Source organism: Musa acuminata, chromosome BXJ2-7 (genome assembly GCF_036884655.1).
Source record: "Musa acuminata AAA Group cultivar baxijiao chromosome BXJ2-7, Cavendish_Baxijiao_AAA, whole genome shotgun sequence".
In the NCBI taxonomy this organism is placed as follows: Eukaryota; Viridiplantae; Streptophyta; class Magnoliopsida; order Zingiberales; family Musaceae; genus Musa; species Musa acuminata.
The window spans coordinates 9456541-9480106 of record NC_088344.1 but is presented as its reverse complement, the minus strand read 5'-3'; the positions used below and the strand labels follow the sequence as shown (position 1 = coordinate 9480106).

The following is a 23566-nucleotide window of genomic DNA, read 5'->3' as shown; positions in this document are numbered from 1 at the left end:
TCATAGGGCTACACAGGAACCCGTTTATGATCAGTATGAGGGTTGCGGCGATGAAGTCGACCCGGATCTCACAACTGGGATTCGTGCATCATTGGAGCATCAGCATACGGTCGATGAAGCAATGAGGCATCGACGACCTGACTCACAATTAGAGCATGGCAGTGGTAGTGGAATCCAGAGGTCAACCAGCATGAGGCAACCAACTGCTCCTTCTCAGTTAGGCCGAACTAGTAGCATGAGGTATGGTGGACTCCGTGGTTTTATGAGAGGTCTTGGCAGGAGGTCCGCACCAGATATTGTTGATATTGATCCGCAAGCCTATCCCCCACAAACAGCGAAACAGACACGGATTGACGATGCATATACAAAAGAAAAAAAACGGGATATTGGGAAGGCAATCTCAAAATGGTTCAACTTTCATAGGATTCCAGCCAACACAGCCCAAGGTCCATATTATTAGAGCATGATCTCCTCTATTCAAAAGTCTAGCATGGGGATCCAACCTCCAACACCGAAGGAGATTCACGGCGTGTACTTAGATGAGGAGGTGGCAGAACTAAAGGATTGGATCAAATCCTTCAAGAGGCAATGGGATGAATATGGGGTGACATTGATGTGTGACAGTTGGACAGGACCAACAAGAATAAGTATCATCAACTTTCTTGTTTATTGCAATAGAAGAGTGGTGTTTCATAAGTCCGTTAATGTTTCTGAAAAGATCCAAGATACAAACTACATTGAGAGCTTGATGGACACTATGGTAGAGGAGATTGGACCACAGTATGTTGTCCAAATAATAACCGACAATGGAGCGAATTTCAAAAAAGCCGATTTGCAATTGATGGAAAAAAGAAAAACTTTGTTTTGGACTCCATGTACAGCTCATTGCATAGATCTAATGCTAAAGGATATTGGTGAGTTGGATGCGGTCAAGAAATGTGTAGCTCGAGCACAATCAATTACAAAGTTTATATATAATCATCATTGGGTCCACGCATTAATGTAAAAGTATGTAAATGGTGAGATACTTCGACCTGGAATTACTCGGTTTGCTACAAATTTTATTGCATTAAAATCATTACAGCAAAAAAGACATGGCTTGAAGGAAATGGCTAGCTCACAAGAGTGGTCTGAATCCAGATATTTGAAATTGAGTGATGGAAAGAAGATAGAAAAGGCCATTTTTTCATCTAGATTTTGGGAGACTATAGCAGAAATCATAAAAGGTGTGGAACCACTTTATATTGTCCTCCGTAAGGTCGATATGGACAAGCGTCCACAAATGTCGTATCTTAAATATATGCTGATTTCAGCAAGAGAGGAGGTCAGGAAAGCATTCAAAGATGATTTTAAGGTCGACCAATACGTACGAATCATTGATCGTCGGACCGAAGTTCATATGGATCAAGATATCCATAATGTAGGTAAATTCATATTCAAAAATACTTAATTTATTATTATTTAGATAATAAATTATCATACTAACAAAATTATGTTTTGCAGCGTATTATCTAAACCCGGCAATTCAATATCGATATGCTCTCGGAACGCAAAATAATTTCCTAACGACACTACGAAATGTTATATATCGACTCTTGCCAAACACTACCGAGGCAGCCGATGCTCTTATGGAGGGTCGATTATTTCGAGAAACAGTTGGTTCATTCTCTGACGTTGTAGCTATATCATGCCGTTACACTATGGATCCTGGTGAGGAAAAGTTATGCATATTGATTATCAATTATATTTAATGTTAATTATTTGTTATGCTAATAAAATCTTATTTATATCTTTTTGCAGTCGAGTGGTGGTTACAATTTGGAGGCGATGCACCACATTTAAGGAAGGTTGTCGTTCGTGTACTTTCACAGACAACAACATCTAGTGGTTGCGAACGTAATTGGTCAACGTTTGCATTGATTCATACGAAAGTCCGCAACAGACTCTCCTACAGACGGTTAGAGAAACTAGTATATGTCCATTATAATATGCGGCTAAAATTACGATGTGCTGAGTTGGATAAGGAGCCAGAGGAACCAGATATTGATCCCATTGACCTCCAATTCTACAACGAAGATTCAGAGCCAATGTTAGATTGGGTTGAAGCAGCAGAGAACCAAGAGGATCCTCTACTTGATGAGGCGGGAGATCCTCAGCGTCCTTCACGTTTTATCACCGAGGCAATAGAAGAAGAAGAAGCACAACCCCAACAGGTAGAAAATCCCCCTCGATTACAACATGGTATGAGTCAAACTGCTCGAGGAACTACCGATACCCAACGGTCACACTCGTCCGCCCAACGTGCAAAGGCAAAGGGGAAGGCAATAGCATCAATTGCATCGTTGGAAAGAATCGAGTCGGGCGACGAGACACCTTCACAATCACATTCTCTTTCTCGTTCGGTCCAGAGACATGACAGCAACACGGACAGTAGTGCCTCAACAGATGATGGCGGTGATACCGGGCAGTCGTTGGTCTCGTCTGCACAACTTGAGAGTGGTGAATGGATTGAGGAGCAATATTTTACACATGCCACTCAAGATTCAAATCATGGAACTCGACAAGGTACTGGTCAAGTTTATGCGCGAAAGGGAAAGGAGAAGGGGAAGGGGAAGGCAGTGGATGAATATGAACAAATGCGACAGAGCATACATGATATAGACACAGAAAGAGACTCATCGTATTCACAGCCATCGTATTATGAAGAATCATATGGGCAACAACAGTATGGTGATAGTTGGTCATCCTTCTCTGAGCAACAGCATGATACAGAACAACACCAATATATGCCTCAAGAGCTGCCTCGGACAAATATGATTTATGACGATCAATCTACGATCAGTACCACATTGATGCATCAATGGCATACGGTGTATCAATACACTATGTCATGGGATCAATTTCATGATTGGGTCCAACAAACGTATCATATTGATATGTATCGGATCGAGGACCCCGATCCACCACCCGTGGAGGCTCGTCGTTCGTTTTGGTGGTAGAATTAACAATCAGGTATATCTAGATATATGATTATTTAATTCATTTGAATTTTAGAGTTTATATTGTAACAAAATAGTCTAACAATTCAACTGATTTTTCTATAGATATTTCAATCTATAACGAGCTGAAATACGAACCTCGAACAAGACTACCTCAAAGCCCGAAAAAGATATGTGATGCTATTTTTATCTAATTTACATTGATTTTGCTAAACTTATACTATTACTATATTTATTTGTAACTTAAAAACTCTATCCTAACTTTTTTTTTAATTTTCAGGTATTTTCGGAGGGATAAATCGGTGAAATCAAGTGTACCGAGCGGTACACCTCGGTATACCGCTCGGTACGCCGTACCGTACTGTATCGAGCCAGCGTCGAAACGCTAGTATGGTACGGTTCGGCGAACCTTGGTATGAACATTGTTCCCACCTGACAGAGATAAAGAACGGACTGACGTCATCCTCTACCAAGTTCCATGAGAATGCAAAGAGAGGGAGTGTAAGAACACCCTTTTCATGCATTTCCAGATATTTGAAGTACAGGGCATCTTCTCAAACATGCAGATACCAAAGTCTTTCTTGCAGATGATAGATGAAGTGGAGATTTTGTTGATCGACTTGGACAAGTGGTTGCAGTTTATGAAATTGGATCTCTGATGTGTTTATTGCTTAGGAACCTAACTCCATTAGGGTGAATGAGAACTTGGAATCCTCTCACATGGCTGATTTCTTTCTTTCTTTCTTTCGTTCTTTCAGGGCAGACAATGAAACAGGAAAACTATCCTTTCTCGTATGTTTGATCCATTAGAATTACCTCAATCGAATTACCTATGGCTATTTATTTTGGTTAGCACTGTTGCTACTACTAAATATACTCATCAGCATCCGCGGAATAGAGGCACTTATCCATTGGGACTTGGAATTGTTTTTGGATGTACCGAAAGTAACAGCATTTCTGCTGGAAATTGTTTCAATGGGAATTTCCTATCTCACCAGATTGGCAACAATTGTTTTCGACGGTGTCCCATTTTGATCTGGTTTTTGTTCTTCAAACTAATCCGCACACTGAGTTCGTCCTTTTCTTTAGGTCGATAAATTTTGATTTGGATGAATATATATATTCTTCCAAATTAAAATCTTCATCCGTTTGACTTGAAACTTAGACGATGAAGGTTGGATTTAAAAGCGAACTCTGGAAGCGATCATATGTGGTCAGTTGTGGTGATGTTAGTGATGATAATGATGATGGTGGAGGTAGATGGGCACAGATAGAGGTGGAAGTGGTGGTGAAAGAGGTAGAACAGTGGTGCTCAGTAGTGACAATATGTGGTCACATGTCGTTGACAATGTGGGAGGATTCTCACTCTAGATTTGGGTCCCGAGAGTGTAGGTAACGTCAACCAGTGGAAGTGACAATAAATATATGCAAAATCTATCCACAAGACAATAAATCAAAAAAAGAACAGATCCGTGAGTACAGAAATTGAAAGATATTATTTTATTTTTTACATTTTTACATACAACAAAGTACAGAAATCATATTTTTACGTACAACAATGTAATACAACTAATTTACGTGAGTTATGTCTATAGTCCATGTCAAAAAAATGTTGAGCAGATTTCGTTTTCTCTAAGAACATCATGCCACATTTTCGCTGTGTGTGTCAGATCTCTCTATTTCTCCTATTAAAGTCTTCATGGTTTAGTTCTTCTTTGGATCAATTGGGCCAAAAGACTTACTTTTAGTAATGACCAATAATCATCTTATTATTGTTGATTTCTTGCAATTTTCAATTACATTTTACAATAATGATTTCTAGAAAAGAAATTCTAAGGATTCCACATTTCAATTTTATTAGATTCTATGGATATGTAGACCCAAGAGAGCTTACTGAGAAAAAGAACTTCTATAAACCATAATCAAGATATCAACTTGTAACAATCACCAAAAGTTCCACAGCGAAACATATAATTTACTATTAAAACTATAGTGTTTTTAACATATTTTAAGCCTTTTGTAGCACAAAAGTAATTCCCTTCTATGACTTGATTACGCTGCAAATTATAACCAGGACTTGAAGTGCACAAAGCCCTGTGAATTGAGGTGACCTCGCAACATAATGGCTAATCAAAGAGGGGAGGGGGAAGGAGCGATTCCAAACGCAGGATGAACTCGACCAACGTCTGGATCAGCGAATAGTTCATTGGCGATCACTTCATTTGCTGCGTCGGTTGGGTGATACGCATCCCAAAACACGTACTCCTTGCGATCGCTGCAGAGTCTCGAGTTCGGCAAGCAGAGGCCACCGACAGTGGTGTCCACATTGCAGCAAGACGTGTGGGAAACCTTGAATCCTGCACCAGTGCGAACAACTACAAGTCATCTCTACATCTTCATCATGCGACTGACTTCACCGAAGCATTGCAAATATACTTCACGTCCATGAATCATCAGATGCAATTACTATTGTCTTCTTTTACCATATTGTTCTGGGTGGTTGATGAGATCCAAAACGATGTCGTAGCAGTCTGCAAAAGCCATTTGGGCACCAGGCAGCTTGGAGTTGAGCCCAACGAGTAGCTTCTTTACGCGCGAGTTGAACTGCAGCACGTAGTCATTGACAAACTCCAAGCACTGCCCGTCGGCCGCCGTCGCCCTCTGCGATGGAATGCAGCCCATCGGCGCCAGTCCGTGGAAGACCACGTTCCTTGCCCCAAGCTTATACAACCTCTTTAAAGACCAAACATGTAGTTTTGGATCATCTATTCAACTAGTAAGAAGCCAGTCTTCGGGTTGGATCACGTACCGTTAACTGGGCTTCTAAGGTATCTATCAGGAGATCCTCGAATTGTGGGAGGGTATATATGTGTCCATCCGCTAAGACGGATTGCAAGTAGTTGTTTATGTAGTCATTGCTTCCTGAAAGGATTTAAGATGAATGGTTTGCTTTGAGTTCATGAAACTGGAAGAAGGAAGTCGAATTTAGTCATACCGAGGCCGATGAAATAAAGTGCATCGTTGCACAGTTTCTTAGTGGCCAGTTTTCCAATTTTACGTGTGATTGCAACCTTTGTCGTCTCAAAACAACTTATCTGATCGTCAAAGGAGAGTTTCTGGATCTGCAAATTAAGGACATTTGTATTAAGGATAGATACATGCAGCAGTTGATGTTGAGACAAGTGAAGAAGATGGCCTACAAAATATATTCCGGTCTCGTTGAGGATTCCTGCGCCACCAGAAGCATAATTGACACCTCGGAGGATAGCATCATCATTCATAGACAACGACAGGTATGGCGGAGGAGATGGAACCCCAAGCTTAGCAGCTGCACACCCATGACATAGAACCCGGTTAGCGTAAAGCAAGAAGCATGCATATATACGAGCTTCGTTAGGAGAAGTGGCCATCAATGCTGTCGACTCACATATGATGTCTCCTATGGTTCTCCCGTTGGTGAATCTCCCAGTGGGACGGCCATTATAGTAGTCGATTCCATACCACGGGTAGTCCGATTTCGCCAGGGAAAACGGGAGGTAATTGTTGTTGCCGACGTCCGACAGCGAGTCCCCGAAGGCAAATATGACGGCTTCGCCTGCACCGGCGGTGATGGTGGGGATGGAAGTGGTAGCGAAGAGGAGGGAAATGGTCACAGTAGCCAGAAGAGCTGCCATGTTCTTCCCGACCCTGGAACGTGATGCTGCGGAAGCTGGATGTGGAGATGGCAATTTATTGTGAGTGGATGGTGCCATGTGAAGCCATGCTCATGTCTCGAAGTTTGGCTTTTCTTCCTTAGTTCTTTCCTGGACTTGGTGGAGAGATTGTAACATGTATCATTCGTAAAAGAAAAAGAGGGGGAATTGGGTGAGGTGGTTGAGGATTTTAGCGAACAGTTGGTTGTCTTACTTGGAAATGTGGTGACAGTTAATGTCGGAAAGCTTGCACAATAAAACACACAGTTCTAATTTACTGGATTGCCATTACCCAATGAAGTGATGATTCAAGTATACACTTCAGCTTTTGGGACATTGTAGTGACACTTCCTTTTCAGGTTACTCGGAGAAAATTGGTCAGCAGGCAAAGTTTTCTGTAAACAATATAATGAAAAGGTTAAATTAATCTGGTGCTCCTGCACAAAAGTTTCCCAGATTCTCTTTGTTATAAGTTTGGGCTGGATCAAATGTCAAATTAGGCTACCAATACAAATCTATGTTTAGCTATGAACAAGAGTTAGGAAAGAATTTCTGTGTCTTAACCATACTCTAAATCTATGTGGCAAATCTTCTACATACTATGGGTGAATATACCTGCATTCCCTGAAGCCACTTCAAAGCTGCATACTATGGGTGATTGCCTTCTATCTTTTTTCAGTGTGATCATTCAAAGTTTATCTTTGCATTTTATAATACAGTATCTATCAATATTTATTAAAAAAACTATATATAAATGATCAGCTAAAATCCTCTACTAACTATTACACTTTGATGGCAGCATTATGATCACTAGTGGCCTGAATGAGGACCAATTCGAGGCTCAGTTCAGCCCTACTAACAGAACATATTTGCTTAGGACACAAGTTCTTCTAGATGGGATGGAGTCATCAACTTCTAGGACAAGTCCCCATTAGGAAATCTTATTCTGAAATTAGGACACAAAAGATGTGACCTAATTAAGGTTAAACCATACATTCTGATCTTGATTAAGGTTAAACCATAGCAAACCACATTGTGAGGTCATGAGGGCTCTCTGTTAGCATTTATGAGCCATAAAACTACCTAAAGAGTGCCTTTTCACATACTTTTGTGATACAATCAGTGTTCTGATAGGAGAAAAGAAAATAGACAAAGTAAATATGTTAAACTAAAGGAGTGCAACAATGAGATTAAGATCACATGACTCTTGTTTAAATAACATAAAATGGCTGAAGAAGACAAGATGGCAAAGCAGCCAGGGCTGCTTTAATTACCAAAGCTAAACCATTCTTGAGTTTTCAAATAGTAGACCTGTTCATGAATTGAATGGTTATTGGCAAAGCACTTGATGAACGATGCCTTTAGCAAGTTTAATACATTAAGAAAAAGACACAACAGCAGTGTTTTCGGTAGACCAAGAAAAAGAAAATAGGCAATACATGTCTTCACGTGCATTACAAATTTACAGGATCGTTTTTCACGCATTCGCTGCTACAGAATTTCATTCTATCTATACTTAGAACTACCAGCTAATTGCAATCAACGATCTATTGGTTCAACAGCTGTCCTGAAGAGAAGGATGTAGACCTTATCGATGGAGAAGTATAAGAAACCTCCCAAAGAATGTGTGACATACGAACCAAAACTTGTTCCGACAATGCAATGCCAAGCTGGACCATATGTTGAATCAAATTCCTGCTGATAGAAAAGAAAAACATGTCATGTACAATCTTCACAGCAAAAGCAGCAAACACCATGTTATATGGCCTATGAATTCCTCAAAAAATTGTCCCTCATCGGGCAACCCACTACCTGCCCGTCTTCCATCTAGTTGGTCCTTAAGTCTTCAAGATGAATAGAATTGCCCTTGTGGTGTAGCCTACAGGGTCTTCTACTAAAAAAAAGAGAATCACTATTTCTCTGATAGCCAGGTATATGAAATATAGGCTTTTAATTAATCCCAAAGGATATTCCTATCCAGATTCAGAACATCAGAGTTATTTGGAAATGAAGATTTAAAATCAGGTAAGAGTAAGACAGTGTGAATTTTTTATTTTTTTTTTTGAAGTAAAATCATTATAGCAGTATACAATACATCAGATAATGTAAAGGTCATGTTTGGGCTACTTCAGAGGATGCATTTCAACAAGAGTTACATGTGATGATTTAAGTGTTGTCAAACTGTAAAAAGGTTCACTAATTCAGAGTGGAGCTAACATTGTTGGTTCTTGGGTTATTTTAAAACTTGCATGCTAATGAAAGAACATGTGATGATTTAAGAAGCTTGGAAAATATTAGTTCTTTGAAGTAAACAGAAATACCACATTGTTTCTTCCACTACTGTATATGTTAGGTCTGTCTATCTTCTTCCTTTCATCTCATTTATCTTGCCTTATTAACATTCATACTTTCTTCAGAATATGCATAGCATCACCATGATTTAAAGTTCAAAACCACAAAGCCATGATGCCCATTTTTAATCTTTTGCAAGATTGGTTTTGAATTCCACATTCACCATGGAATTGCACAAAAATAAAAATAAAAAAGAAAAAACTATCTAAATCATGTTCCTAAGCATCTTGTTCACCGAAGCACTCAAGGCTTCCAAATCTTCTCTGAAATTCTGTCCCCCATAAATTTACCTTGACAAAGCTGGATCACTTGCAATCACTCTATAACTTAATTTAATGATAGTCCTAGATAAATTGGCAGTTTTGATACGTTGATCTTCTATTTGGCATGTGGAGCCAATTGTGCAGACATGTAGAATTCTTTGCATATCCATTAGCAATACTCCATTAAATGCACATTATCATCAAAACTACATCGGTTAATATTATGGACTAATAATGTCAACCCAGCCAGCTTGGTTCACATTTTGAACCAACCTGACTGGCCTAATTGAGGTCCTTCTCTCCTACCATTCAGAATATGCATAGCATCTTCAGAATTGCCTCATGTCATAGTCTGTCATTAAAATTCTTAATGAGATTCTAAGAAAGAAACGTACCTCTAGTCATAATAAATATACTACCATCAGACAAACTATTTGCCACTAAATTAAACAGAGATTCAACACCAATAAAACACTTTCCTATTAGAATCCTTCACAGTTAACTACATCACAAGTACAGCAATCTGGATGTTTTTTATTACAATAAAAAAACACCAAAGAGAACAACAGAAAAATTAATTTGACAAGAAGAGATACTCAAACTACTTACAAGACAGTCAAACATAACTTTAGACACGATTAAAAGCTAATCTAAGCTCAGGACACGGTAGAACCAATGTAATATGAATGAAATTTGTGAACATGCAACAAAGGGGAAGGCAGCACAGAATAAGACAATGGGTAACAAGGACTTGTATATCCGACAACACATTGATAGCAAATGGTTTGGACAAGGCCAGATGGTTAGCATTCTGTTAATAGCACTTTTACTCTTCCAATTCGATCAATATCAATAAGTTGATAGAACTTCAAGCAGAAAAAGATACCATTTGAAGTTTTCTTGGTGTCTTTAAGTGGGGTTGCTCTGCTATCACAACTTATTGATCAATATCAATAAGTTGATCGTTGTGTTTATGTCAAACTTGATAAGAAGATGTTCGAATCATGTTAAGAAAGAAACAAGATTAGTTTCAGATGGAAGAATAAATAAGCTGCTTTTTCTCATGATTTTTCTGCTGCAAATTTGTCAAACTAGCAGAATAGAAAGTATACTACGATTTCCCAAGGCTTAAAACCAAGGCCATGGGAGGTTCTTCTCAGAAAACACAAAAATCCACTAATAGCAGAGAATAATTAAACCGTCCATAGCAAACACACATCAAAAAGAGGCACAAACCCCTCTTTCAAACGAAAACAACTACATTAGATGGTTGAATAGAAAGTAGAGAGGGAAGAAACGTGCCTTCTTGAGGGCGCAGGCAAGCCGCTTGCTCTCGAGTTTGGGCATGGAGGCCAGCGTCTCGCGGGCGCACTTAAAAGCCCGCTTCTGCAATGCGAGGGGCATGTCGGCGGCTCTGACCTTGACGTTCGGCGGCTGCCGCTGCTCCTGGGGAGGATCGCCGTCGAAGACATCTCCATCTTTGACGCCCTTCTTCTCCTCGTCCTGTTTGTCCTCCACATCCTCCTTCTGCTTCCGCTGACGGGGTTCCTGGTGGTGGTGATGGTGTTGGGAGTGATCGTGCAGCTCCCTCTTCTCGGACTTGGCCGCCGCCTCCACGACCTCCTTCTTATCCTGATCGGCTTCCGATTTGACCTTGGTGCGCTGGATGAGCGAGCTCAGGTACTGGCTGCGCCGCTCCAGCTCCTCCGACGCCCCCTCCACCGCCGCTTTCTTCGCTGCTCCTCTCATCGCCTTGTGCGGCGGCCACCACGAAGCATTCCAAGAGAAAACAAGAAGAAGAAGAAGAAGAAACCGAAACCGATCAAAAAGAACGGGCGCGGCCCTCGTGTGCGGCGTGATGTCTCCTACTGGAGTTTGGTAGAAGATTTGGCATTGGCGTGGACCTGTCCTCCTCCTCCACCTTTGCCCCTTCCTATTTGCTTTGGGCTTTGGATTCACCTGACCATGGGAGGCTTGGGTGATGGTGACATGCCAGCGGCGGAAATTTACCGGCATACCACTCCGTTTGCTTGTTTGTTTATAGGCCTAAAAGACCCTAAACGGGTCGGGCACATCCGTTCGGATTCTCCACCCGCCTCATCACGATTTGAGACTTGTTGCAGCGACCATGATTGGCTCCTTTTAGCTCCGCGACAGCGCTGCTCGTCAGCGTCTCCAGCTCTGTGTCGTCCTCTGTCTGTGTTGTTGTACCGGAGAAGGGGTGGGTGGAAATGGAAGCTCGTCTTTTCGCCCAAGGTTAGGTTTTGAACAGGCGGCAGGAAGCCATTGACCCAAAAGTACGGCTAGTAGGGAATAGATCCAAGTCTCGATTTGGTTGAATTTGATTTTGACTTGAATAATGTGAAATACATCTTAAAATTATGCAACAAAACCGATATAGACTTCAATTTGATTGCTTCGCCTTTGAAGTATTATGGACCCGTGTGTTTTTACCATTACCAAAGGAAGTCCGTGGCCACCACTCAGCAAGCAAACCGCCTGCAATTATCACCTCGTCTGATGATGTCCTTTTTCAAGTTGCTCTCGTGTTCCTGTCGACATCGATGGGTGCCGTCGCGGAACGCGGGTTCCACCAGGGACCCCACTCGGTCAGCCCAAATCCTAGCCCATATGTAAGGCAGGACGAGCGAGGAGACCGGGTAAGGGAATCGGGTAATTCCTTCCCCCTCCTTGGTGTTTTTAAGAAAAATAAAATCACCTCATTCTATTATTAACAGCAAGTTGGATTAGAGAATTAGAGTTTCAGCTTATTTTGAACAAGATTACAAAAATAACCACACAAAAAAATAAAAAATAATATGTATGAAATAAAATTAGTGAATAGTAAGGATACCAAATAAATTTTCATAAAAATATTCTATTATATTCCAACCAATCCAACTGTTATTATCGAGAGAGAGAGAGAGAGAGAGAGAGAGAGAGAGAGAGGGAGTTCATTACCCCCCTTCGGTTTTGATGCCTTGGTTTCAGGTTGGGTGGGGACCCCACTTGCATTTGCATCAATTAGTGACCGTTATATGTATTTAAGAATGAATCTCGACCGCTAATCAGATCGAACTGATTCAAAAGTATTACGACAGAAGACCAATAATTTCGACTCAGTGGAAGGGGCCCTTTCCCGTTGCGTGTATTTAACGGAAGTGATGCTTCGATCTCGTCAGAACACCAGATGTTAGTGACCGTTGGTTTACCGATCGATTGAAAGAAGAGCATCATCGCATCGGATGCGGAAAACGAGCGGTATCGCGTGGATACTGATGCTTATCTCTGCCTATCTCTTCAATCTTCACATAATTCTCACTTGATTCGCTTGTGGAAACCAAGCCGTGTCGGATGAAATGTTTCGTGGGTACAGCTTCACACTAGTAGGGAAAGTATAATGCACGTTTCCGTAATTAGCGGGGAGGTTTCCTCGGCGGAGGAGCGTTACATTAATGAGACCTGAGACTGGCCCGGCCATCGAACTGGAAAAGGTCGAGGGATCGATGGAAGCCACCATATTAAAAGCATGCAAAGTCTGCAACGTTCGTAATATTCATTACGCAACAATTGTCATCCTCTTATACGATACGAATGCGCCACCGTCGTGTGCGGGTGCGCGGAGAGGAAAGGTAGAGGGGACAGGAGGAGTCGGAGCGATATTTGAACCGGCTGTCGGAAGGTGTACGTCCCGGTGGTTCTCACCCCATGTGGCCGAATCCCACGGCTGCCGCCGCTTCCACGGGGTGGTTGGGAATGGACGTCCTCATTGTTATTGCGTGCGTCTCGGAAGAGTTCAGATAATTCAGATGGTATGGATGTTGATCGTTACTAGTAAGATGGTATGAGTAGATGAAGTGTTGGCATTTACGTTTAGCAAAAGAAAGAAGTGCACCCCCGAGAAAATGAGCCGACGTCTCAAATGGAATGGGATGGGGGAATCATAAAATGAAAAAGGAAAGAGTTGGAAGAGAACAGTTGGCTTCTCTATCTCTAAATTAGAAACAGAAACATGGACCACTCCACTTTGCAGAAAGGTGGATGCTTTTAGGTCAGGACTGGCTCTTTCTATTCGCAAATAGACTAGTCGCATCAGGTCCGACTTATCTTGCGTACCATTGTCTGGCCGTGATAACCGCACGGAATGATTTTGGCATGGTATTATTGGCATGACCATCCAACAAATCATACAGATAAATTATCATTTATTGTTATCGGTGCGAGCATAAAAGCTCATGAGAAATTATCTATTTTAGATAATCTGAATATAATACTTGCTAACTAAGGTTTATATTGATGATGATAAATAATGACCTAACAGTTAGCTCTCTTTCCAACTCATGCTGATGATGACAAACGATGATAAAAGCTCACGATTATAACAAATGATAACTTATTAGCTAATGTTAGGAAAAAAAAAAAAGCATGAGTCTCTTGGGGCATTGAGAAGTACATTCAGCTCTATGTTGACCGAGGAGTAAGCAAATCAAGATCTTTAAGCCTCGATATCTTCCTCTACTTTCAAAGATATATCTTTTGGGATTCATTCAAGACAAATAAATTCTTGTAAACTATCATGCTAACAATGACAAATAATGACTCTTTACATACAAAGAAAGTTAGAAAATTATCTATTTTGAGTTTTAAATGACAAGTAAATATGAACATGAATTATTTTTTTGTTTGCTTTGGTCACACTGTCAAATGTCTTTTCAAATGACAAATGAACATTTATCAGAGTATAGGGAAACAAATGCATGTTTTCTTAAATGTAGAGATGCAATAGCAGCTCTAAACTGAATTTGAAGAGGTTCTTCTTGATGAGTTTACAACATCAAGTGGCTCAATTGAACCAGATTTCACAAATTGATTTCTTACAACAATGCCTCTTCAGCTTGGAAACAAAGCAATGTGATAAAATTCAGCACAAGCAACCACAAAATAGTGACTAATACATGACTATGAACATAGATACCAAAAAAGAGGAGGGAAAGCTATACCAAGCTTGCTAGCTATCGATGTTTATGTCTTTCTTCAAAATAAGGTTCCCTGATTCATTCTTGCTGAAGAGCTTCTCAACCAATTGGTCCCAGTTAGCTCTTCCACTGGATTTTGAGCCACCACCTGAAGTTGCACCCTGCTGACATTCAGAAGGAGCAGTAATGGTGGCTTCACTGGACTCTTCTGTCACGGCCACAGCATGAGGTATGTTCAGGCTCACTGCTTTTTCCAGAGCAGCCTTGTGTTCTTGCTCAAAACTCTGTTTCCTGTCCATCTTTTGCTGTCGTGGAGGTGTTTTAGGCTCCGTGTCCTTCAACAACTGCAAAATAACCCATCTTCAGGACCCCTGGAATTTCTGAAATTAGTCTAGAGTTAATAAGAATGTGGTCGTCAGTTAATATCTAAAATTCGAGCTAAGATGAATCTCATTGATAAATCTTGTGTACATATCAACCTTTGCTTGATTGATAATTTTCAATATGAATTCCTAATTTTGAAAAGGCCAAGAGTCATAATGGTTGAAAGGAAAACTTTTTTATTGTTGACATATATGAAGCCCACCAAATCAGGTAGTCCAGTTATATGATCAAAATCCTTACCAGCAAAGCAACAAAATAATTGGCCTTTACGATAATTTAAATTTACAAAAAATTGCTGATAGAAAGACCAGTTGGTATCGAAGATGAAGTAAATGAAGGTCTTACATCTAAAGCCTTCTGTGCTTCATGCTCTATCCATATAATTCCATGGTCCGATGTGGCACTACATGATAGTACGATGTGTTCAAATCTTCCTTCTATAGGAATGGCAGTCCTCACCACAGGAGGATATCTTCCGCATCTGCAACAACAAATATCAATCAAACTAATTATCCATCAACAAAAGATTTCTATAAAACGAAGGACAAGTGATGAAACATAAGTACATAATGCAATTATTCTTTTCTTGGCCTCGTGTGAATCCTACACCAGATCACATCACAACGAGTTGTAACTGATAATTGATTTAACATATCTTTAGAAGAGCAGCCCATGTATATGAGGCTTCTGCCAATGCAAGTTCTAGGGAGAGTCAATATATACAACTTCACCCCAAAAGGAAGAGACATTGTATTTAAAATCTACCAAATATATCTGCATCAATCAATTTGTTGGCTTGAAGCAAATCAGGAGGGAGGCATAGATAAATATAAATTACACATTAATAACACCAAACTCCAGATGAAGTTTAGCAGAAAAGATATATGACTACACATGAAAGTACCAGGAAATATTCAGGAGTCCAACCAACAGGAATAATTTTGCTAAGGAAGAGCCAAAATCTTGTTTGGGTTACCATAGTGACATAATGTGAGTGGAGACTCACTCACTGTCAAACCACTGGAGACTAATAAATATAAAAGAAAATAAGAATGTTCCCAAAGAATTGGAAGTGAGGAAGACCAGGCCCTGGGGGCCAATTTTGACTTGCAGGGATTGCCACACTCTGTTTTGACCTCTAATGATGAGACTTAATGTGTAATGATTTGTGTTAAATAAAGAAAAAATAGAAGAGCAGGCCTTCTGGTTGGCTGAATGATGTTGAAGCTTATACAATAAAAAATAAGCAGCCTCCCACATACATAATTAACAGGGGTTACTTTTGGAAAGATGAAAAGGAATTACTTTACAAGTGATGATATATGAAAGAAACAAGATGAAATAGTGCAGTTATAACCATTTATTTCTTTTGCAGCTTTCTTGCCTAGGCATAATGAAATATAAAAGAGTACAAATTTCACAACCAAATAGACTATCAATGACAAGTTAACGAAGTAATTGTCATTGCAGTTCAATCAGTTTAGCAACTTGAGCCACCGCCCATTCCCAGAGTCGCTTTGCAGAAATTGTGACCAGCTTGGTGAAAAAGTATCAGTGAGGACTGTTCCAATTTTGAAGCAAACAATGAAACTGATCTCTTTCTGAGAGAAATTTGAATTCTGATATCAACCTATGACAAAGTTAAAGCTAAAGCTCTCGAAGCAGGTCAATTCTCCCAGTGGTCCACATATGTAATGTTTCCAAAACTAGAACAGAGAACTGTAGATGGATGAATGACTAGAATGAGTCAGTCAGTCCAACCAGAAGGGTTAAGTGGATAATCTATGATAATTCCAAATTAAACACACAAACCTGTCTCAGGCAATAAGAAATCTAAGTTTTCTTGTTAGATACAAAAAGGAAATGATTCTTATCACAAAGCTAACCAGAATCCTAATATTAGATAACTTAAAAGGCATAAGATAATTGCATTTTTGATGAGCAGAAGGGATAATTAATGTGATGCATATAGAAACTTTCCAGAACTGGTGGCTGTTAGATAACTAAATATAAAGGGACATTAAAAACTTGCTTGATATATTTTTCTAGGAGTTCCCAAATGAACCAAAAGGTTAACTCATTTTCTATCTAGAAAGATTAAGAAAGGTATTGAAATGGAAGAATTGCAATTTGTCTCCAACATAAAGAAACATGTTTAGGTTGGACAACATCGATTCAGGACCGGTAGGTACAAGAAAATACATCTAAGTAATCAGAAGATAACAATAAACATTGGTCTAATGTCCACTGATACTCAATATAAGTCAAAAACACACAGGTTGCAGGATTACAAGCAACTATAGTTCCCAAAATGTATTAATAATGAAAGTTATTTTAGGCATCAAACAAAACAGAGTTGCATATCATAATTGTTATAATGATGACACTATAATTTGTTTATTACCTTCAATGCTCACCCAACATGTGTTTTAATGCATCATCAGAACATGATGCAAGAGCTATCTTGATATACCATAAATATGTACGAAAGGATAAAGGGACAAATAAAAAATAATGATAGGCAACAAAAGCACAAAGCAAAGACAAATAATATGAGCTTAAACACAAGAATGACGTAACAATTGGGTGAAAAAAAGTTTCTGGTGCACCATGATGTATCATTGCCTCTGTCGCCTAATGAACCTTAACTCTTAACTTTTTTTGTCAAAAAAACATAACTCTAATTGAACAGCCCATTTTCCTCGATGTATCTATCAAACAGAGTTTGAATACGTTATATCTATTGCTACACATTTTACTACAAAAATAAATTTCTCATTCAACCTAAGACTAATTACTTCAAATCCCAGATCAACTAATTTCTTCTCCCTCATGCAAAGTTAGATCTCAAATCACTTTATTATGTTCTAGTTAAGTTGAAACTAATCTACCAATCCAATTTTGGGAGAAAATTTTCACCTTTACGGTCAAAAACATTATATCATTTAGGTAGAAAGGAAAATAAACCAGCTTCTTTTTTCACCTCTCTAAAATGCATATATCAAGGATCTGTAACATCTTGCATCAAGTTGGCTATGAGGTTTATCTAATAGAATTAACAAAGTTCCACGATGATCATGAGTCCTGAAGAAAATAAAAATCGATAATTTGATTCGCAACATATCAAGAAAAATATCTTATTGCCAAGAAGACCTTCTTTATGGAAAGATATAAAAAAGCAATGCTTAAAATGTCAAACAGATCAACTACCTGCAGAACTTTCTCTCAACAATATGATACATTCGTCCAGGAGCATAAAGCCTTCTTGGATCACGAAGCTTTTTCTTCTCTGGTATAAATGTATCTCTCAAGCAAACCAAAAATAAGAAGCAGGGCAAGCTGTCCAAACCAAGAACACCTAGTTAATAATTGTTACAAATGTTTGCCATTCATCTGAGACAACCCCAAGGCTTGTGTAAGCAAGAGAACGCTCACCAGAAGATAGATCCAAAAATATGCTCCAAGGGTGTGGGTGTTCTTGGTAAAAAGTCATCCTGGAAGCAATAATATTATGTCAAGAGAAACATTTAGATAGATCGATTTATCTTATGGCACTTAATACTTAAAAACAGAACATATCAGACAAAATGAAGGTTCATATCAGTGCTTTTGTTGGGGAGCAAGGAAGAAGTTAGTCCCACCAGCTGTGAGAACGAAACTATTGAGAAGAAGAATCAGACTTTCAAAAAGATTTGCAAACTAATCACATATGTAAATTTTAATATCAGACAATAAATTGACCATAACTTAGTGCCAAAGCTGTTGGTATGAAACTATTCAAAAGTCATAGATTTAATCACTGGTTGCAATTCCCCCAACTAGCTAATGTACCAACAGCAAGCATATATCATTTAATCCAGTAACAATAATAACATTCAAGGACGTCGTTAGCCTACTCTCACCAACTACTAGTTGAAAAGGATATAGAATGACTTATCAATTTTGATCAGTTCACAAGTAATCTCCAAAGTAAGCAAAATTCTCAGATTTCCCCGTTTGATGAACCCGACGAGTTTTAAAGAAAATGCATTTCACAATCCCTTTTCTTCTATCCAAAGAAAGCAGCTGAAGAAGGTACGAAACGACATACAAATGGAGACACGCACTTGCCTGCAGGATGACGGAGTTGATGACATCGGCATACTTGACGGCGAGGTTGAGAGACATGCATCTGGCCGGGGCAATGGCGTAACATCTGATCTGGTTCCTGGGGATTCCACCAAACTGGTTGCGGTGGTTGACGACGATGATGGTCATGAGGGCGGCGATGCCGGAGCCGAGAGAGTGGCCGGCGAAGACGAGCTTGTACTCGGGGCCGAGCTTGCTCAGGAGGTCGCGGACGGTGTCGCCCTCGTGGTTGAGGAGCCAGGTCGCGGCCTGAAGGAGGCCGTGGTGGACGAATCCCCCATCGAACATCTGCTGCCCCAGGCGATTGTCGAGGAGGACCTTGTAGTCGCTCTCGCGGATGAGGTTGAGGCCACGGACGGCGAGGATGACCTCCTTGTGCTGGCGGTCGACATAGATGAGGTAAGGGGGACAGCAGCCATCGGGGATCTGATCGTATGGGACACGCTTGACGACGTCGGAAGGGTCCATGCGGTAGCCGCCGGCGGGGGCATACCGCGGGTTGGCGAGGTCTTCCTCGTACACGGCAAGCACCGCGCGGCAGGCGCGGGGTATGGGTTCGACATCCTCGGCGGCGGCCGGCGGCCACGCCTCGCTGTCATAGGCGCCCACGTAGGTGAGCCGCTTCCACGCCCATCGGGAGCACCCCAGGCACAGCACGCACTCCAGCCCGCACGACACCGACATCGCCGCCCTCCGGCGCTAGTCGCAAGCGGACCGATCTTAATTTAATGCGTGACCTTACAAAGAGCAAATAGAAAGACGAAAGCACAGTAAAAGGAGTGGCCAACGATCAGCAGCACGGTGGGGAAGGAGAAGGTTCCCGCTGTAAGAAATAAAAATTATTATAAGAAAATATTATCAAAGTATACACCGTAATATTAATCTATATAAGAAAACAGTTAGATTTTTTTTTTCTCTTTTTCTATTTTTAGATTACAGTAATTGATTTTCTCCTTTTCTTTATTTTTAGATTGCAGTAATTGATTTTCTCCTTTTCTTTATTTTTAGATTACAGTAATTGATTGATTAGTTTCCTATATAAGGTAATTAAAAAAATTTCTCTCATCGAGATCATCGTATCTTAATATAAATATTTTTTTATTAAAAAATAATTTTAATCAAAATTTAATATTTTAATCAGAACTCAATTTTAGAATCTAAAATTCTTTTGACAAATTAATTGATACGATATAAAATAATTTAAAATTAAAATAAATACAAAATTATTTAAAAATAATTTTTATCTAATTATATTTTAAAATTTTGAAAAGTATTTAAACACACATAAATTTTAAAAATAAATTAATAAATATAATAATATTATATTAAGTCTGACTAGTAATACGAATCATAATGGTTATATATCATTTTTATCATACCTCTTTTATGTATTGTTAGTCTTTTCTAATATAGTCTAAAATAACTCATATAATTTATTTTATTAAGATAATATTATTATCACATTCAAATATAATATATACATACATAAATATATATAATAATAAAAATAAATAATTTTAATTATATAAGTAAAAATATCAATTATAATGTTCGCTCAAATACATATTATTATATCTTTTATGGGTTACTCACAAATTCAATCATAAAAATATATATTTTTTAAAAACTTTAGGCTATAAGACCTTACAACGAGCAATATATATATTAGAATTGAAACTCAACTTCTTAATTGACATTAGTTGTTTTTAGACTTTTTCTCTAATGACCAAGTCTTTTATATACTTAGAATCGTTATATTATTTTCAATGATTTATTGAGTTTGACCATACTAAGTCATTAGATGTAATTTCATAATTATAAACCTTGATTAGTGACAAAGTATGCTACTAAATATCTTAGACTATCAATAATATATATTATAATATTCTTGTGAATTACACTTTTAGCTAATGTAAACATAAATAATAAGCAGACTTTTGACTATCAAAATAATTTATAAAATTATTATATAAAAATATCATCATTTAAAGTTGAGTTTTCTATATGTGAGCATATAGTTTTTTATCCTTTATAAATATATTATTTTATTCCTTTATAGCTTTTCAATATTTTATTCCTAAATAACTTCAAAATAGATATAATACATAAATAGATAAAAAAGTAGATATAATGCATAGATCTAGTTTATTTAATGTTCTATGATAACGTAGATTACTTTGATACAAATTATAAGAAATAAAAATTATTATACAAAAAAATTATATCAAAATTAAAATCAAGTATCATAGATCAAAGATAAAAGTTACATATATTTTGAACACGATAATTAATAGGATATCTTGGATGTTGTAAAATAAGACATCGTGATCTATATGCATCGTAAATCTACGTAAAGAAGTTAGTTTTTCTTTCTATTCTCTTTCAATTTTTGATACCACTATAATTAAGGAGTAGGTACGGGTGAGAGAAATAATTTATGATGATATGATCCCAGAAGATCTTGCCTATGATAAAAAGTCTAAGAAAAGTAGAGTTCATTGAGCAATAACCAATATAATTAAAATTCTATTATATTTTAATCAATTAATTAAGATCATAAAAACATTAACATTAATTTTATGCTGAAGTTACAGATGCATCCTCCCCACTTTTCACGTGTTCTTCAACTTTTTTTTAAACATGTATGTATCTACGATGACCTTTAGTTTATTTTATACACAAATCTTGTGCCTTAGCCTCATTTATCTCATCTAATCCGTGGCTGTCAGATCACAGTCCATCCTTGGAACATAGCTTATGAACCTAATGAGATAACATCATAAATCGACATCAATTATGAGCTGCTGCTGCAAATACACCACTATCTGTTATGGAACAGAGAATAACAAGGATACTACACGATAAAGAGATAAAAAGAGGAGGAGAAACGGACGCGTGAAGCGGACAGCCAAAGAATCAATGGTCATTTTCGTAGGTTTTGCGTCCCCCCTTCCCTATACAAAATGTATTACATAGCGAAGAAATTTCTTTAAAGTATGCCTTGCGTACCGATCAAGAGATCTCTTTACAGAACTTTCTTTGTTGTTAGTCCTTAGTAGAATCGTCGTCTTCCTAAAAATTATTCCCTGCACCAACTGTTGATCATATGCTTCAGCATCAAGTGCCAGTCACCACATGTCGCCAAATGTTTGGGTGGAACATGACGTTCTTTAGATCAAGTTGGTCTACGCCAGCTTGTCTCCAGTCATAAAGTATTAGAAAAAGCAAAGACAAGGAACACTTTGCCGGCGTCGACTTCCTCCATTCTCCATGCATTTGGTTCAAGTTTCCTGATGCTCTCCGATTAAGCTTCTAAAGGAAAGCATTCAATGAAATTTTAAGTCACAGCCACTCATGCAATAGACAGCTTCCAGGTAACAATAGGTTGTCACCCTTGTTACTCCCACAAATCTAGTCCATATCTATGTTTCTTAAAGAAATAAGTTTCATCGACCCACTCTCATATGAGGTGTCAACAGGAGGGGGCATATCTTTCATGAGAAAGATTGGAGAAGATGCAGTAGGTTCTGAAGGAACAGTGCGTCCAAAAACAACTGGATATAGGTGTATACGGTGATGGAGCATCAGCTTAGCGTATCAGTTTTGTTTCTGTTCTTTCAATCAACCCAAAGAAATGGGTTTTATCTGATTAAGTCTATAAAATTTTCTAGAGAACTTTTGTGGAGGAACTTTCATATAGCTTTGTGCAATGTTACTACAACGTTAGAGCAGAGTATGATGCATCACTATTCCAGTACCTATTGCCTGCTCTCCAAGACGAGCAGGCACTTGATATGATGGGAGAAGAGCGATCGGAAGCCAACTTTGAGCACGCCAAAATCCGTGTCTACGGTGCTTTCTTCTGATCATAATGAGCATGGCCTTGAAACACTTGTTGTGGCCCCATTCCAACACATACGAGTTTCCACAAGCCGGGAGATGATCGCTGAGACTACTGACATATAAGCGGTGATCTTTTGTAGGGATAGACGGACGGGCTCGTTCTTCCCGGGCTGCCGGGTTGGGCATCTGAACGCACTCGACAACAAGGTGGGCTCTCTACTGTTCTTGCTTTGGAGAAGTGATATATATATATATATATATATAAGGGAGTGCTATCAACATGACAATGATATGACATCACCAAACCATATCCAATCAAGTCAACCTAACATTCATTAGTGCCCCCAAAGATTATCCGGTGGGCGCACAAAGGGAGGATCTATTTATTTATCTTTGGACTCTCATAATTAAATTTATTTCTTTGAATTTCTTTTACTAACATAACATAAATATGAGAGAGATCTTGTTGGACTAGTTTTGTTAAGTCTCTAAACTTGATGAGACTATTGTATCAAGGGAGCAAGACATAACAACTAGCTCAATCCATTTATGAGAAATTTCCTATTAGATCAAAATAAGTTGAATGATATCATTCGAATCTGAATCGTTCGTAGATCAAGAGTTCTCGATTCAGACAGCTCATAGCGGACCCAGTTTGGTGGAGTTTCTTACATCGAGGTACTTATAATTTGCCACAATGATTTGGGAGTCATTATTGCGACGTGGGGCGCGCGGGACAAGCTTGCGACCACGGTGTCCGCCTCGGTCTCTCTATCCCCGCGGCGTCCATCTCAGCTGCCACCGCTCTCGTGGTACCGAGTACGCCCGTTGTTTACTAGTATCATAACACGTTTCTCTCTCCCACGTTGGCTTGTCGGCCCAACTAGCCGTAAGCGTCACACCCTCTGTGTCTCCTTATAAACTCCTCC

General features: G+C 39.0%; 3 protein-coding genes across 4 annotated transcripts; all 3 read right to left on the bottom strand.

The window, feature by feature from the left end:
* Positions 1 to 4953: 4953 nt before the first annotated feature.
* Positions 4954 to 6751, bottom strand: LOC135616108 (GDSL esterase/lipase At5g37690-like). Its single transcript, XM_065115285.1, has 6 exons — positions 6427 to 6751; positions 6200 to 6327; positions 5995 to 6121; positions 5809 to 5921; positions 5483 to 5732; positions 4954 to 5356 (listed from the first exon to the last, which is right to left on the bottom strand). Exons 1-6 carry the CDS (start codon positions 6749 to 6751, stop codon positions 5130 to 5132), a joined length of 1170 nt encoding a protein of 389 aa, XP_064971357.1. The 3' UTR covers positions 4954 to 5129.
* Positions 6752 to 8009: 1258 nt separating this feature from the next.
* Positions 8010 to 11337, bottom strand: LOC135617102 (uncharacterized). Its single transcript, XM_065117018.1, has 2 exons — positions 10609 to 11337; positions 8010 to 8386 (listed from the first exon to the last, which is right to left on the bottom strand). The coding sequence occupies exons 1-2, from the start codon at positions 11320 to 11322 to the stop codon at positions 8231 to 8233; spliced, it is 870 nt and encodes a 289-aa protein (XP_064973090.1). The 5' UTR covers positions 11323 to 11337; the 3' UTR covers positions 8010 to 8230.
* Positions 11338 to 14060: 2723 nt separating this feature from the next.
* Positions 14061 to 19603, bottom strand: LOC103991494 (uncharacterized). Of its 2 annotated transcripts, none has more exons than XM_009410975.3 (5): positions 18777 to 19603; positions 18102 to 18160; positions 17877 to 18005; positions 15012 to 15147; positions 14061 to 14626 (listed from the first exon to the last, which is right to left on the bottom strand). In XM_009410975.3, exons 1-5 carry the CDS (start codon positions 19476 to 19478, stop codon positions 14315 to 14317), a joined length of 1338 nt encoding a protein of 445 aa, XP_009409250.2. In that variant the 5' UTR covers positions 19479 to 19603; the 3' UTR covers positions 14061 to 14314. The 2 variants fall into 2 exon arrangements, with proteins under 2 accessions (XP_009409250.2, XP_018684021.2); XM_018828476.2 differs by having other exon boundaries at positions 14527 to 14662; positions 18777 to 19602.
* Between the last annotated feature and the right edge of the window lie 3963 nt (positions 19604 to 23566).